Source organism: Mustela nivalis (genome assembly GCF_964662115.1).
Source record: "Mustela nivalis genome assembly, chromosome: 8".
NCBI classification, from domain to species: Eukaryota; Metazoa; Chordata; class Mammalia; order Carnivora; family Mustelidae; genus Mustela; species Mustela nivalis.
Genome location: NC_139027.1, coordinates 66,091,206 through 66,107,567, shown reverse-complemented (window position 1 = coordinate 66,107,567; position 16,362 = coordinate 66,091,206). Strand labels below are relative to the sequence as shown.

General features: G+C 49.5%; 1 protein-coding gene and 1 long non-coding RNA gene across 15 annotated transcripts in view; one reads left to right on the top strand and one right to left on the bottom strand.

Annotated features, from left to right (window-relative positions):
• Positions 1-16,362, top strand: part of EML6 (EMAP like 6) — a 278,846-nt gene that overhangs the window by 255,238 nt on the left and 7,246 nt on the right. For 2 of the 14 annotated variants that reach the window (XR_014314885.1, XM_082743558.1), the window contains exons 29-38: positions 1,668-1,746; positions 4,063-4,110; positions 4,200-4,329; positions 5,751-5,849; positions 6,488-6,508; positions 6,860-7,033; positions 11,341-11,549; positions 12,351-12,508; positions 13,117-13,231; positions 14,821-15,009. Coding sequence is in view for 8 of the 14 variants with exons in the window: in XM_082743558.1 (XP_082599684.1) it covers positions 1,668-1,746; positions 4,063-4,110; positions 4,200-4,329; positions 5,751-5,849; positions 6,488-6,508; positions 6,860-7,033; positions 11,341-11,549; positions 12,351-12,508; positions 13,117-13,231; positions 14,821-15,009 (1,222 nt within the window). In the remaining 6 variants the exon portion in view is untranslated. Of the gene's footprint in view, positions 1-655; positions 801-1,667; positions 1,747-4,062; positions 4,111-4,199; positions 4,330-5,750; positions 6,346-6,372; positions 6,605-6,859; positions 7,034-8,984; positions 9,113-11,340; positions 11,550-12,350; positions 12,509-13,116; positions 13,232-14,820; positions 15,010-16,362 lie in introns of those variants that run through there. The other 12 variants (XR_014314884.1, XM_082743566.1, XM_082743565.1 and 9 more) reach the window with 12 other exon arrangements.
• Positions 13,671-16,346, bottom strand: LOC309870974. The gene is made up of 3 exons (XR_014314914.1): positions 15,754-16,346; positions 14,680-14,799; positions 13,671-14,277 (listed from the first exon to the last, which is right to left on the bottom strand). It is a non-coding gene; the product is annotated as an uncharacterized lncRNA (long non-coding RNA).

The following is a 16,362-nucleotide window of genomic DNA, read 5'->3' as shown; positions in this document are numbered from 1 at the left end:
ACGGATTTCATTTGAAAGTCCCACTAAAACAGAAGAAAGAGCAGATGTCCTAGGAAGTGATAATTAATGTGAAGGAAGTGTCTAATTGCAAGAACTGGCGTGCCCCCAGCCTCCCCGTTTTGCTCAATTTGGCAGCAAATGACATCAGCCGGGGGTGTCGTTGTGCAGAGATGTGCTCGCTCCCTATTCTTCAGCGCAGATAATAATACCATTTGGTCCAATTATCACTTATGATTACATAACCTGTTTTGATCGAAGAGTTTCTCAGAAAATAAAGGTAACTTGTTTTGCCCCAGCACAAAAATGCAAGCTGTTCCAGCAGGCAAGCGGCCCTACCAAGAAACCCTGGGAATTATTAGGCTAAATTATGAGTCGAACTCAATTCGGAAACAAAGCGTCCTTTGTGCATAACTCCCCGTGACATCCAGAAGGATGTGATTGTGTTTCTGAGCACAAGTTTTCCCCCAGCACACTCTCACCCAAGCAGAGTCCCCGGGCGCATTCGCAAAGTCACAGAGAGTGTGCGGGAAGCATTGACAAGGCTTCCTTTTTTCTCCCTATTCTGTAGGCGCTTTAGTGCAGAGTTTGCCCAGAGACGCCAGGGTATGAGCTTTCTGAATTTGTAGACTGGTGCACTCTTTCATTTCTGTTTTAGTTTTTGCTGGCATGCCCGGGAAGCATGGTTTGTGCCACACAGGAATGTCTGTTCACTCAGATAATGCTTGTGCATGAATGAGGCGATTGCTAATGCGGCTCTAAACTGTACTAAGTTTCTCACTTGGCTTTGTTTGCTGCTTCCAAGGGGATCAAGGTAATCTTTTCTCTTTGCGTAGCCCATGAGCAGTAACTGGTAGATTTGGAACCTGTGGCAGGAGCTGCGACAGGCTTCTCCCCTCCCCATTTCCTCACCCCAAGAAGTCTGAGTTAAGGGAACCCCACATTACAAAATGTTGGTCTGCTTGTGTAAGAGTGGAGAGCCTACCCCATCATAAAATCTCTTCACTAAATTTGGAGGCCCAGAGCCATAACTGAGGGGGGAAAAGCAAACTTTGGGATGACGGTAGCAGTTTAAGGTATAAGCCATAACCCTGAAGTAGAGGGCCAAGTGCAGGTTCTTTCTGCCTTCTACCCCTGTACTTCTCACTTGTCCTTTTATGTATCGAGAATGACCTGGGCACTCGGCCGTCTGGGCCCATTCCCAAGCCTGACTGTGAGTCCCACACCTCACACCAGGCCATGATCTCTGACCACCTAATTCTGAACAACATAGGTGCATCGCTGCCTGGAGAATGGCTGGGGGGTTCAGGAAGCACAGCCTCTTCCTTTTCGTTCTTAGGCTCCTCTTTCATTTGAAAATCAGCCCCTCTGGCTCCCTGGAGGTAGAAAGCCCAACTCCAGACTACGATGCTTTAGGTGTGGGGAAGCCCACCTCAGTGCCTCTAAATCCAGGCCCCATTGTGTGGGACCCCAAATGTCAGAAACTACCATTTCTCGGGGAGCAAAGGAGGGAGCAGAACACAGAAAACCCAGGTGGAGGGTCTGCTGAGTGGGGGAAGGAGGAGGAGACCCTGGCACTGGCCTTAGCTGAGCTCACTGGAGGGGCAGCCTTGCTGCCTTTGGTTCAACACCATGTTTGGGGGTTGTTTTGTTGTTACTCTCTGTTCCAGACCGCCAGTTAGCCGAGCAGCACCCCAGCCTGAGAAACTCCAGAAGAACAATATCACCAAAAAAAAGAAACTGGTTGAGGTAAGGAGGTTAAACTTTTGTTTTTAATCTGATATCAGTGTTGTAAGGCCTGCCTGGTGGACATCACCATCTGTGCAGGCCCATCTGCGTTTACCTTCTAGTAAACCTGAATGGACCTGCTGGGTCGCTCTTGTCTCTCTCCCTCCTGCATGGCACTGTGGCCCTGATCCCAGGAACTCTCACCCACTGGGTCGTGTTTCTTCAGCCCTGTCACCAGGTCTTGTCAGTACTAACTTGCAAATGTCCCATGTCCTTCGAACCTGACTCCCTTACATCAGACCTAGTCTTCCCTCAGGGGGGAAGAGGGGGCTTATTAGTGTCTCTGACGTTGCGTGAGCTCTCGCAATGAGCCGGGGACTGTGTAAGTACTTCCTGAGACGTATTTCATGCACGTCTCCTACCTGGGAGAAAGGTAGTACTGTTATTTTCATTTCACAGATGAGAACACCAGCTCCCAGAAGTTAAGTGACTGATTAGGCCCCATGCCCAAGTTCTCCAAGCCAGGAAGCAGAGATTTGAACTTGGTTGTTCCTACTTGAGGATTGCCACTCTGTGGACCTGCTCTTTTCTAAGAGGAGCCTCCTAGCTGTTGTTTCTGCCTTCAGAGTCGCCTCCCTTTCTGACACATGTCTTGGTGCCCACAGTGTTCACACTCTAAAATGCAATAGCTTTAAGACCCAGAAGTTTCCCATACTTCCCTGGGGGATTCAAGTGCGTGGTTTCAAAACCTCAAACAGGACCCTCTTCCAGCTTCAGTACCTGTGATTTGCCACCATACTTCAAATTTCCAGCTCCCAAACCTGTAACTTAATGTTCTCTAACACTGGGGTGACCCTCAGGCTCCTATGTTTTAGAAGGCGCCTCTTCTCCCCTCCCCACACCTTGGACTTCCAAGCTCTTCTCTGGCATGTCCTATGTGCGATCTTCCTAATTCTCCTCATCCTAAACCCTCCTACACTCCCTCACACACACGCCCCTTATCCACAGTCCTTGTCACACATGCTATCACCGTTATTTCTCACTCATCTCTCCCTCCTAGCACACTGTGAACTCACTAAGGACAGAAGAGTCCATCTTAAATTGTTTTTTATTGGAAAAGGAGAACTAATTGGAGGGATTTATCATGGAACAGAGCACAGGTCAGAAGATGCAGCTGAGCTTTAGGAAAAGACAGCATCCGGAAGCTGAGAAGCCACCATAAACCAAAATGGTGCTTCTTGCTGCCCATCAGGGCCCTGTATGTCTGATGCATCCTTCCCTTTTTCTGCAGACTTCTTGAACTATTTTGGTAGATGATGGGTATGACCAAGCCCCTGAGCTTATATCTCCTCACTTAGACAGCCAAACCTAGCAGTGTCCTCAATTCTAAATTCCCGGGAGAAACAATCTGACTAGCCCTGTTTGACTCAATGTCCACCAGGATGAGGGGTCACATGCCATACCTGCAGCTTCTGGGGGTCACATTAGGGTGGGAGGAGGCCTAGAGAGAAGGGCTCTCTAGGCAAGAGAGATTTCAAAAAGCAAAACCATAAAGATAGGAAAGCTCATGATAAGTGGGCTAAATAGAAATTCAGCTGGACCAAGGGGCACAGGGCTTGTGTGAGTGGGGGTAACTATGCCAGCTTAGGAATTTGAGCTTCATCCCACAGGCAGTGAAAGTCAGTGAATGTTCTGGAGTAAGGAGGGGTTATGGTATTTTAGGACAATTAATCTGATGTTTGCAACTGATGAGCTTTAGAGAGAGAGGTCAGGGAACCTAGAATCAGGGGACGTAGAGAAAGGGACTCTTGTGTCCCACTTCCCCAGCACCGCACCTGGCACAGAAGAGCTGCCAACAGTACGTGTGCATGTCAAATTGCATTAATAACTGATCTGATCTTAATCAGCCGCTGCTCTTTGTCACGGAAGACGAGATGAAAAGAAGAAAAAGACTATAAACCCAGAACAGTATCTGGTTGTTGAAAAAAAATGCAAATGATGTAGAAACCTTGTAGGGCAAGCACCAGGCAACAGAAGGAGCATGGCATTTGCCTGGATATTCTGCTCTGCCAGGCCCAGTGGTGTTTGTGGGAATCAAAGCAAACCCCTGGGCCACCATTCTGCACCCCCCACCACCATAAAGAATGCCTGCCAAGGCACAGACACAAAACTTCCAGGGGACCTTTGTAGGACATCAAATCAGTAAGCCTGGACTCACCTGGAGAGCCTGGAAGCTTATCTAGCCTATTCAGAAAACTCTCCGTAACTCTATATGTGAGCCTTGTCCCCCAGCCTTTCAGGGAACTAAAGAAAGGGCTGCGTTTTCTCTTTCGCTAGACCAGAAGCCAGAGTTGGCTGTCTAACCAGCCGCGCGGTTCCCATGAGGTAAGGGACTGGCTGCCCCCGGAGCGTGGGCCTGTGGCCCTGCCCCTGCTCCCTCTGAGAGCCGCTGTCATCTGTGTGTGGGAATGTAGGAGCTGGCTCTCGACCACGTGTTTGGCTACAGGGGGTTCGACTGTCGCAACAACCTGCATTACCTGAATGACGGCGCGGACATCATCTTCCACACGGCGGCGGCCGGCGTGCTGCAGAACCTCTCCACGGGTAATGTGGCCCCGGGGTTCCCTGTGAGGGCCTGTGAGGCTCTGCTTCCCGCCCTGCCTGCCTCCCCCTCTCTTGAGATGCCCAGAAGCGGGTGCGATCTCTGCCTGTGGGAACCTGTCCTCTTAATTTCTGACTGGAATCCCTTGCTCCTAGAAAGTGTGGAGGGCCACGTTCAAAGGTCAAAGCCCTCTTCCTTTCTAACAACACCCTGCTCTCAGCCCTTGGAGGGAGGTGTCCACGTTTCCATCAGCTGCTCAGAGGCTGGGAGGGATGGACAGGAGCCAGAAAGAGGATGTGGGGAGTGGAGAAATTCCTTGCAGCCAGTTACCAAGAACAGAGCCCAGGGGAACTTTGCTCATTAATTTTTCACAGTGACCAAGTGTTTTTAGCAGCTTGGGTTTTTAAGTTTGGCTTGCTTTGACTGGTTAGCCAGAAGAAAGAAAACTCTTAAAGCATTAACAAAACACCCCAAATGTCCCTTCACTGTAGGATGACTCAGGTTAAACAAATAGTTGAAAAAGAAATACCGCAAGCCAATAAAAAGTATTCAGAAATTAATTTGACACCCATTAATTTGCCAACGGAGTTAAACATGTTCACCTCTTGCCTTATTTGCTTCGTATCTTAAAATAGATCCCCTTTCTTTTTGCAAATGTTTATGCTCCTTCCCAAGTCTGTGTACTTGTTTGTCATACATTTTTTGACAAAGTCACTGAGCACATAATGATTTGTCTTTTGTGGGGAGGAGGGCCTTGAAATTTTCTATATGTTTTCTCTTTTTTGTGTAGCCACGTATCATCATTTTTGTAGCAATGTGCTATTTCTTTGCCTACTGGTGCTGCCATTTATCTCTTAGTTCTTGGGCCTTTGGATGGATTTACAGTGGCCACCTTGGAAGTGGGCAAACCCATTTGCCACAGTCCATCGATGAGGACATATTTCTTGTTCGTTCTTCTACCTGCTGTGACATACGTTGAGTGAGGGCGTGAGGGGGTGAAGACCTCACCTGTGCCATTTGAGAAAGGAGGATTTGGAAGAGAGTCCCTAAGTATTTTCCTATTCCATAGCCTTCCTGTCAGATGAGTAAGTGGTGCCATTTTGCTCAGTTAGGTGGTATCTCTGTTACCATTTTGGACCCTGGAAACCTTGCACTTGGACTGAGCTCCAGACCCCCACAGATAGTGGGAAGGGTTGCAGGGGAGCCAGCAGGTGCTAGAGAATAGACCCCAGCTCTTCTGCCCGGCCTGGAACAGAATATGTAAATGTGAAAATGGTCTTCCAGCTTCCCAGGCAGGATTCTAAAATCGACAACTTGGAGCCTTCGTCGCTCACTTTTACAAGGCATTTGCAGGCCTACACAATGTTTTGAGGTTGCCCTGAGAGGTCTGTACCCCCACTTACCCTCCTGTATCTGCCCCTAGGGAGCCAGAGCTTCTACCTGGAGCACACGGACGACATCCTCTGCCTCACAGTGAACCAGCACCCCAAGTACAGGAACGTGGTGGCCACCAGCCAGATAGGTAGGAGAGTCCTGCAGCTGCTGAGCTTTCCCCCAGCCTAGCAGAGACACTGCTTGATGGGCAGTTATCTGGAAAGGGAGCAGACGGGTTGCTGACACCTACCCATTGTCGATGTTGCTGGTATCTTTGGACCCCTGTATATTTCTGTGTCATGTGGGTTGAAATACCCAGTGATTGGTGATGCTGAGGGATCATAAAGTCAGACCAGAGCCTGGTAATCCAAATAAACGGGTGCCCGTATCCCTGTGGACTTGTGGGGGTAATTTTTCAGATGTCAAGAGGTGAGATAAAGAGCGCCCCCTCTGCAGCCTGGCACTGTGCTCGGCGAGGGCGGCTTACAGTCTGTGTGCCTGGCTCTTTTGGACCTGGGAAACTGCCAAGGACAAATGTGAACTGATTCACGTTTGTGAGAAGTTGTGTTGCATGTGTGTGTTGTTGTTGTTTTTAACTTTGTCGTGTCGAAGGCAGTTTTTATAAACACCTCCTTCTGCTTGTATTCATTGAACTCATGTCCATTTTTAAGTTTAATGTGGAGCTTCCCGATGCTGCTGCTACGTGCCTCACTTATAGAAACGTGACTTACTTTAGCTGTTGTCTTCCCTTGACGCTTCCTCATTGCCATTGTCCACCCAACGCAGTTGATAAGACCGAGACCCCAGGTAAGGCTGCTCCCCCGAGTAGTTGGAATCTGCACAGCGGAATCATGTCACTGTCGCGTTTGCTGATTGTATCTGGCGAAACTGCAGATACAGATCGCTGAGCTCACCAGTTTCCTCTGTATGAACCCCTCCACAACTGTGTGTGCTGGACACAGATGCCCCCTAGGCCCCCGGCTCTAAAAGCACGGCAGCTGTGTCTTGTCTCACTGCTGGCCAGGTCAGGCTGTAGGTCTGTGAGGCCCAGTAACCATAACACCCTGAAGACCGGTCTTAAAAAGGGGGTGAACCTAAGCGTGGCCCCAGCCCCCCTGCTCTCCAGCCTCAGTTCTGTGTCATGCCTCACACATCCAGGGACGACGCCTTCAATCCACATCTGGGACGCCATGACCAAGCACACCCTCTCGATGCTGCGGTGCTTCCACTCGAAAGGGGTGAATTACATCAATTTCAGTGCCACCGGGAAGCTCCTGGTGTCGGTGGGAGTGGACCCCGAGCACACCATCACCGTCTGGCGTTGGCAAGAAGGTAAAGGAGCTAGGCCGTCTGTCTGTTGGGGAGGCCTGCTTATGGTGTGTGTGGGGCTCAAACCTCCACAGGCCTCACTCCAAAGCCCACGTGGGCACTGCTGCTGGGTTGGCAGAAACCAGGGTCTCTAGATCCCGGAGAAACTACCTGTCAGACCCCTGGGCCTCATGGCCAGGGCAGACCTGGCCAGTCGAGGAAGGGTCTGTGGGTACTCTCTGCTGGCAGCCTTCCTCCTCAGGCGGAAGACCGTGGCCGCCTCCATCTCGGTCCTAACTCCCTTCCCACCAAAATGTCCATGTCCTTGACAGTCCCTCTGTGACCTCTAGATCCCACTGCAGCCTTGTCACCCTGGTTGCCTTATTACAGGAACTGGAGCACGATTTTACCACTGTGGGCTCAGAAACACTTTTTTTAAATTTTTTAATTTTTTAATTTTTTTTGCATTTTTAACTCTTTTGAAATGGGGATTCACCTTATAATCAAGGTTTACATTTAATGTAATAGGATTTCTTTCTTGCCTTTCCCCAACACACGCACGCACATACACACAGGCTGCTACTAAATTTATGTTCATGTTAGAATCAAAGATGTGCAATCTTTCAAGTGTATTCTCAGGTTGGCAGAACAGATCCAATTAGCTAGGACATTAATGAGGTCTGTCTCCAGCCCGGCAGCCTGTATCTGGGGCACGCTGAGCCAGGCACGCACAGAGGTGGCGCTTCTCCAATTCAGGGCTTCTAGAGGCTCATTATCTCAGCACCTCCCCATGGAGGGAGCTAGAAAGAGCTGGGAGCTAAGTTCCAATCCCTCCTGAGCCCCCATGTGAGAAAAAGAGGTTGGGAGCCTGCAGACTTTTATTTTTTAATTTTTTTTAATTGATAGAATTGTTCTCTGTCTTTATTATATCAATGCCAACATCCTGATTGTGACATTGTGTAGTTTTTAAAAAATGCCACCATGGTGATAAACTCGCAAAGGATACATGGAATCTCTCTGCATTATTTCTTTTTTTTTAAATTAACGTGTAACGTAGTATTTGCCACAGGGGTACAGGTCTGTGAATCATCAGGCTTACACACTTCACAGCACTCACCATAGCACATACCCTCCCCAATGTCGATAACCCAACCACATGTCTCCCTCCTGATGGGTCTTGTTTCATTTTTTCCTTCCCTACCCTCCAAACCCCCAACTCTGCCTCTCAAATTCTTCATATCAGGGAGATCATATCATAATTGTCCTTCTCTGATTGACTTATTTCACTCAGCATAATACCCTCTGGTTCCATCCACGTCATTGCAAATGGCAAGATTTCATTTCTTTTGATGGCTGCAGACTTTTATGATGAGACTCGTTCATCTTATCCCGTCCATTTCTCATTTTCTTGTTCCTCAGTGCATTGTGTCCAAGTGGCCCCATAATCTATGTTTTGGGGATGCAGCTTCATTTCCTGTCATGTCGAGTTGTTCTTAAATAGTGTCAGCCCCCAATGAGACATTGAGGGTATTAAACAATAGACTCATAGCCTCATAGCATTGGAAGGACCAGTCCAGATCCCCCGCGTGGAGTCGTCCCTGCAGGTACCCTCCCGACAGGCCGACTCCCCTCCTCAGCCGAATATCAGCAGCCACATGGTCCACGCCACTTCACAAGCAAGGCAGCCCACCCGCTGCAGGAAATATGTTATAAAGCCCTTTCTTGCGAGGGCCTGACATGTTTGATTATGCCTTTCTTCTGTAGCAGGAACGCTGCCGTCTGCAGCGGCCAAGACCAAGTCTGCCTAGTTCCTGGGAAGAGAGTCACCCTGTCGGGCCCCCGACCCGCGGGCTGGTCTCTTAGTTCAGGCCCACTCTCCTCCCTTCCACCATCTGTCCCTCTGGGCTGCCCCTGCTCTGGCCCTGCCCCAGGCCGAATTCCTGCTCACCTGGGGTGCCTTCTGACCTCCAGATAGGGGACCGGGAGAGCCAGGACTTTGAAATAAGTATTTAAACATGATCCAGAGAAGCCTTCTCTTGGGGAACTTTCTCCCATGACTTTGTTGGAGCCAGGGCTTGGGTGTCTGCAGAAGGGCTCTGAGCAGTAAGAATATCTTATGTCTCACCAACCAGCAGCTCCTCTGAGCCGATTGTGTGTGGTTTTTCCTTCACTTCAAGTCCTGTTTACAGATGATACAGTTTTGAGGGCAGTTTATCTACGTTTTTCTTAACATTAGAGAGCATATTATTTATTATTCTTTTGTTGGAGGACTGTTTTTGTGGAACTCAGGGTGTGTGTGTGTGTAGAGTACAAAATGAGCTTATTATATAAAATGCACGTTGTCAGGTCCTTGATACTTAAATGAAACTTGTTCTGAGCAACGTAGAAGCCAGGGCAAGGTGAGACACAGGCATCCCCACAATTAGAAGGGTCTGTGGAGTAAGACCAGAAAAAAATAAACAGTGGCTTAGAAGAAGGTGCAAAGTAAAACAGCATTTCTCCCATGGCTACAGAGAACAATCCTCTATCTCCCTGGCAGCCCATGTGTATTGCTTCGGCTGTAATCCAGCCCTTCAAACCTTATTTCTGCTGGAGAAGGGAGAGTTGTTCGTGTTTTCCTATGACGTGTAGTTTTTGTACTGATCGCTCACGATATGTCTTTGTCCTGTAAGTATTGCAAATGTTTTCTCCCATTGTGGTATTTGTCTTTTAAATTAATTTATGGTATCCTTGGGAACCGGAGTTCTCAAGCCTCCAAGCCCTAGGTAGGGAAGTACGTGTTTTTGAGACAGATGCCCTGAGTGGTACTGTGTGGTCTCCCCCTGCTGCTCCTGGGAAGGGCCTCCTCCTGGAGGGCGCAGCCGAGGGCCACAGGCCCAGCTGCACGAGAATCCAGCACCGCCACTCTGCTGGAGAGCCGTGTGACAAAGAGACAGTGAAACAGGTAAAGAGAACTAAAAGTACACTTATGTGATGAGCCCTGAGAAATGTACAGAAGTGTGGAATCCATATACTGTACCCCTGACACTAATAGAATGTTGGCTGTTAACTGTACTGGATTTTTTTTTTTTAAATGTTAAGTGAAGAGGAGGAAAAAAGTATACATGTGAGTAAACAGGAAGAGGAGATAATTAAGAGGAAATTGAAGCTAAAACATTAAGAATAAATTTGAAGAAAATGGAAAGAAATGTAAATTAAAAATTAAAAACTCGAAGGCTGAAGAGCAATGATGAGGTAAAAACGGGTGTGTGAGAGCTGGAGGCTGAGAGAAGCTGGCCGTTCTAGACCCGACACGGGGAGAATGGCCACAGCACCCACCGATGCTCCCGGGACAGTTGCTGTGCCCAGCTTGGCTCTTGGGGCTTCACTTGTCCCAGACATTTTAATTCTCACAACACCTTCTAAAATGGGAGTGCTTAGGGACGCCTGGGTGGCTTAGTTGGTTAAGCAGCTGCCTTCGGCTCAGGTCATGATCCCGGTGTCCTGGGATCGAGTCCCACATCGGGCTCCTTGCTCCACGGGGAGCATGCTTCTCCCTCTGACTCTGCCTGCCACTCTGTCTGCCTGTGCTCGCTCTCGCTCTCTCTCTCTGACTAAATAAATTAAAAAAAAAAAAAAATTTATAACGGGAGTGCTTATTATCCCCAAATTACAGATGAGCCAACTGAGGCACCAGGGGGTTCAAATAACTTTCCCAAAATTGCTCGAACAATAAATGGTGGAGCTCGGACTGTCTGAGGACAAATGTTAAAGCTCCGCATATGAGTCAAACACATAAACAGGGTTGAGGAAACAACTAGTAATTAAACGTAGAATTTTTAAACCCAAAAACCATGAAAGAAAAAGGAATGTGAAGGCCTTTTTTTTTTGAAGAACGTAAAAGCAGAGAATCTTGGGAAGAAATAAAGAACTGTCTAAAGGAATGGGAGTCTCCAGTTACATTCCCACTGCCAGTGGGTGGGAATCCTGTGGTGGGTTCGGAGATCAGAGGTGGGGAAATGAAGGGTGTCCTTTGCCCTTTTCTCTTATCTGGAAGCCTCCACCCTGGGGCCATCCCTTCCTGCTGTGTTCATGGGTGCCTAGATGTGGCCTGTGGGGGTGGAGTGGGATGGGGATTGTGTTAGCAGCACTGGTGCTCTGGAAATTTCCCAGACTCTTTCTTTTCCACCTTGAGAGCAGTGTCTGAGGCTAGGCAGGTGCTGTTGAGGAAGAAGGAACATCTGCAGTGCTCCCTGGGCCTGGCTGGGTTGGAGAGCCATCCTGAGCTGTGCTTCAGGGCCTGGCCAGAGTGTGGGAGGACGCCCCCTTATCAGAATCTCTCACCCATACAGGTGCCAAGGTTGCCAGCCGAGGGGGTCACCTGGAGCGCATCTTTGTGGTGGAATTTCGCCCCGACTCAGACACCCAATTTGTGTCTGTCGGGGTCAAACATATGAAATTCTGGACCCTGGCAGGCAGCGCCCTGCTTTACAAGAAGGGGGTCATCGGGTCCATGGAGGCTGCCAAGATGCAGACGATGCTCTCCGTGGCCTTCGGTGCTGTGAGTTCCAGCAAAAGCTTAATGAGAGGGGACCCTGACCCTGGGCATGGGTATGGGGGCACCTATAGGCACGAAGCTACAAAAAACAAGAAAGCTACTTCCCCGTTTTCTCCTTTATTGGCTCACTTGCAACCATTATTCCCTTTCCTTAGTATAGCCAGGTGAGTTGACTGTATTTTTCCCCTCAAAATATTCATTCCAAAACGTAGGCCCCCCAGTCACTTAGGGCAGGAGCTTCATCCTTGTAGAGGCAGACTGACTTGCAAGTCTGTCAGGCCCAGGTTAGGTGCAGAGGGCATGGGAACGATGGCCCCCTGGACAGCCTCCCGCTTCCCCCTAGCCTTCTTGTGCCACACATGTCCCAACCGACCCCTTGTGTGGGCTGTGCAGGCTCCCCTGGGGACATTCTGAAACCTAGCCAACTCTTGGTTCTGCACCTTGTTCACAAGCCCGGGAAAGTTTGGCTGGAGTCCTGCCCCATACCCCTTACTCTGTAGTGATCTGGGGATGTATCCACCCCAGGATGGAAGTTCATTTACATGCAGACATGCACATGGGGAAGTCTAATGCCCCAAAGCAACTCAGGAAAGTGAATTTTAGGGCTGGGTGATTTTATCATAGGTGCCTCATGGTCATCTCCTGTCGAGTCTTTTGCCTTTCCTTAGCACAGAGGGTCAATTTGAGCGTGTGTTTGTGTTTCTCTAGCTCTGGTTCCCCAAGCAAGGAGCAGGTGGCTGGGAGGGGACCCTCTTGAGAGCGGCTACGAGTGTCCTGGTGTAGAAGGTGTCCCTTTGTTTACAGAACAACCTCACTTTCACGGGTGCCATCAATGGAGACGTCTACGTGTGGAAGGACCACTTCCTCATCCGGCTGGTGGCCAAGGCACACACAGGCCCCGTCTTCACAATGTACACGACCCTTCGGGATGGACTCATAGTGACTGGTGGCAAAGAGCGGCCGTAAGCTGAAACTCCTCTGGGGCAGCTGGTTTTCTCTTATTGTCTTACTGTCTTGGGAGAGAGTGCCAGAAGCAATGCCCACTGGGAGAGAATGCAAATTTTCATTCTCCCCTCTTTTCTTCTGCAGCAGGGAGATCAGTCTCCCCTTCCTCCAGGAGGACCCTAGGTCAAAACTTTCAGAAGTATAGGTCAGAGGCGGGAAGAGGTGGTTTCATGGTCCACCGGAGCAGCTGTGCTGATCCCCACGTGTTCGTCTCCGTAGCTCTCTGGGGTACGGGAGGATGGGGAGGAGGGGAGCAAAGTTCCCGTGGGAACAGAGACGCGAGAGTAAAGCAGAAAAACAGAGAAGCATTTCCCTTCGTGTTTGATCAGATAACAACATGGTTTGATTTTTTGGACTACAATTCTCTTTCCTTCTACCTCAGCAGCCTTTGAAAGTATTCTAGGAAACTTGCCAGTCCAAAAGGTTGTAAAGAGGCCACCCTGGAGGGTCTGTCCTGCTGGGCCCCAGTGGTTGTGACCTTGATGTTGGGGCAGGTGGCCTAGGGTGTCACAGGCAAGTCTTAGGACGTGGCCCATCATGCTAAGTACCTCTTGATCTTTTTTAGGACCAAAGAAGGAGGTGCTGTGAAGCTGTGGGACCAGGAGATGAAGCGCTGCAGGGCCTTCCAGCTGGAGACGGGACAGCTGGTGGAGTGTGTGCGCTCTGTGTGCCGGGGCAAAGTGAGTGGGCTGGGCCAGTCTGCCCCGAGCTGTCTTCCTGGGGGCCAAGTGATAGTTGAGCCTGACACGTTCCCCGTGATACATTGTTGAATCCTTAAAATGAGCCTCTGAGGTGGGACTTGCCCTGCTGGGGGGAGTTGTCTTAGCAGAATCCAACACTTCTGAGTAGTGTTGGCTGTGTGACTTTGGGTCTGTTACTTAGCCCCTCTGTTCTGGTACATGTGTTGTTGTGAGGATCACATGCATTATAATGCAGGGTGCCTTTCCTTATGCCTGCCTCATAGCCACATTCGCTGGATGGTAGTTCCTGCTATTACAGATAATATTACTATAGGCTCAGAGATGGTCAATAATTTGCCTATGCCCACAGTTACATGGGCAGGAAGGGGGCAGGAAGGGGCCATCAAACTGTGACTCAAAGTCATGACTTTTCAAGTCATACCTGGGCTGAGTATCTGAAAAAACTACAGGGGTGGGTTTTTTTTTGTTGTTGGTCTTGTGTTGTGTTGCGTTGTGTTGTGTTTAAATAGGTATGTCCAGGCTCTTACCCAGAGCTGACAAGTCAGAATCTTAGTCTTGATGTGTGGGTTCCTTTTCTCCTTTTCTTTTCTTTTTTTTTTTAATTCCCCAAGAAATTCTGAGGTCCTTGAAAATACATCTTAACCTCTGTTTTATACCCTGTTTATATTTTTGAATTTGAATTATTATCAGTCTAAGAACTTGGTTTCTAGAAGTTCCCCATAAAAAAGGGCAGACATGACTTGGAGTCTCCATAATTAGAAATTGAGAGCTTTGCTTTTAAATAGATCAATGGCAGTCATCCACTAGGGTAATGAGACATCTGGGAGGCTGAAGGCAGAGCAAGGCCCAGAATCTGGAGGTCATGTGGAGATGGTTTTTGTTCAGTGTGAGGGAGAGACGAGGAAGAACCTGAGCTGTCCAATGGCAGAAACTGGCTGCCCAGCTCTATAGTGGAGCTTGCCGTCTGTGGAATGTCCTGGCAGAGACCCAGTGATGGAGAGCTCTGCTGATGCTCTCATCCATGGCTGAGGGGGAACAGGAAAAGTGAGGGGGTGACTAAGGATAGACGATTGAGTTCACAACAGAACAGCCCATCCCCTGGTAGTACCATTGCCACCAGAGCCAATCCCCTCGTTTGCTCTAATTGTGTTCTTAAGTTAGTTTTTAAAATCTGTATTTTAAAAGACTGTCCTTCTTTTTTACCTATCTTCATCTATTTGTCTGCCAATTGAGCACCCACTAGATATCGAGTAGATGATAAAATTATTTCATTTTAAGTTGTGGCAAAGTAATAGATAACAAATTACCCTTTTAGCCATTTTTGGGTGGGCTGTCCAGCGGTAGTAAGTACATTCCCATTGCTGGGTAACCGTCACCCCCAGCCACCCACAGAACGTTCTTTATCTCGTAGAATTGAAACTCTGTACCTATGAACGGCTCACGCTCCTTTCCCCTTCCGCCCAGCGCTTGGCAACCGCCATTGACTTTTCTCTGTGACTTGGACGAGTATGTCATAGGAGTGGGATCACACAGTATTTGTCTTCTTTCTAATGTTTTTATTGCAACAGGGAAAAATTTTAGTAGGAACCAAAGATGGAGAAATAATTGAAGTTGGTGAAAAAAATGCTGCTTCCAACATCCTAATTGATGGACACATGGAAGGGGAGATCTGGGGCCTGGCCACACACCCCTCCAAGGACATCTTCATCTCCGCCAGCAACGACGGCACAGCCCGCATCTGGGACCTGGCTGACAAGGTGAGGGGCCCTCTCTGCCTGGGCTCGGACGCCCGCAGGTGGGTCTGTCCAGAGCCTGGAGGGAGGCGAGGTTTGGCCAGGGTCAGGCCAGAGATGGGGGACATGGCAGGTCAGCGATTATGTTAGGAAGCCTAATAACGAAAGGGCCACCCCGACACACCCAGTGCAGCGATGGGTAGCTGCATATCCATCCATAGCTATAGTAGAGGAATAAGCTGAAAATTACTTTTCTCTTGTAGAAAGTCCACAAAACCTTAAAAATAAAGAGATATGTCTCTCCTGGAAGGGAAGACTAAAAATGATTTGAAACATCTGATGTTCCCAAATGGAACATGTCAATCAAAATCCCACCAAAGTTCCTCTTGGAGCTTGGGGGAAAAAATTTAAAAAATTCATCTTGAGTAAAAAAACAGCAGAGTAGTCGGGGTGGGGGATGATTGTTACCAAATCTTATCTGGTATTAAAACAAGTAGTTAGGGGCACGTGGGAAGCTCAGTGGGTTAAGCGTCCCTCTCTTGCTTTTGGCTCAGATCGCGATCCTCCGGTGGTGGGACTGAGCCTCACACTGGGCTCTATGCCAGGCGTGGACTCTGCTTGGAATTCTCTCTCTCCCTTTCCCTCTGCCCCTCTCCCCACGCCCTCCCTGTGCCGCCCCCCACCCCCGCCAGCTTGCTCACACACTTTGTCTCTTTCTCACTCTCAAAAATTTTTAAAAATTAAAAAATAAGTAAAACAAGTACTTACGTTCTAAAAACTACAACAGTTGGGCTCATCACAAAATAGCCAGTCAACATTTCCTATTTTTGGCATAAGGATGAAAGAACGGGTATGCCAGAGCCGAACCATGGCCGTTCTGGTCACGTTAAGGGTCATAATTACTCGGCTGAGCAGTGTCGGCGCCTTCTTTCCGAGGGGACACGCGGGAGTTACTGCCGCAGCCGCGCTGGCTAGTGACAGCCGGGATTCGGGATTCAAACCGCCAGGCGCCGAAGCTCCAACTCTCCTCCCTGAGCAGGACGGGGGCTAGTGGGAGCCCGCGGGGCCGGTTGCTCCGAAGGCGACCAGGCTCACGGCTCACCGGCACCCTCGGCAGAGCTGCGGCGCCCTGCGGAGCCCACGGCACCGCCACCCAGGCCCCTTAGGGAAGAATTCACCCAGCGCTGCCCTGACGCGTGTTGTCTCCCGGGCTGTTCTGCTTCGGGCATGCTGGCCGCCTCGGCTTCTCGAAGGCGCAGGAGGTCGAGGCCCCGCAGCGGCAGGGGCAGCCCAAGCGCGCCGGCCTGGGGACGGGCTTCCCCGGGGAGACCAGCCCAGGCGGCGGGGGCTCAGGGCAAGTTCCTCTGTGTCCACGCA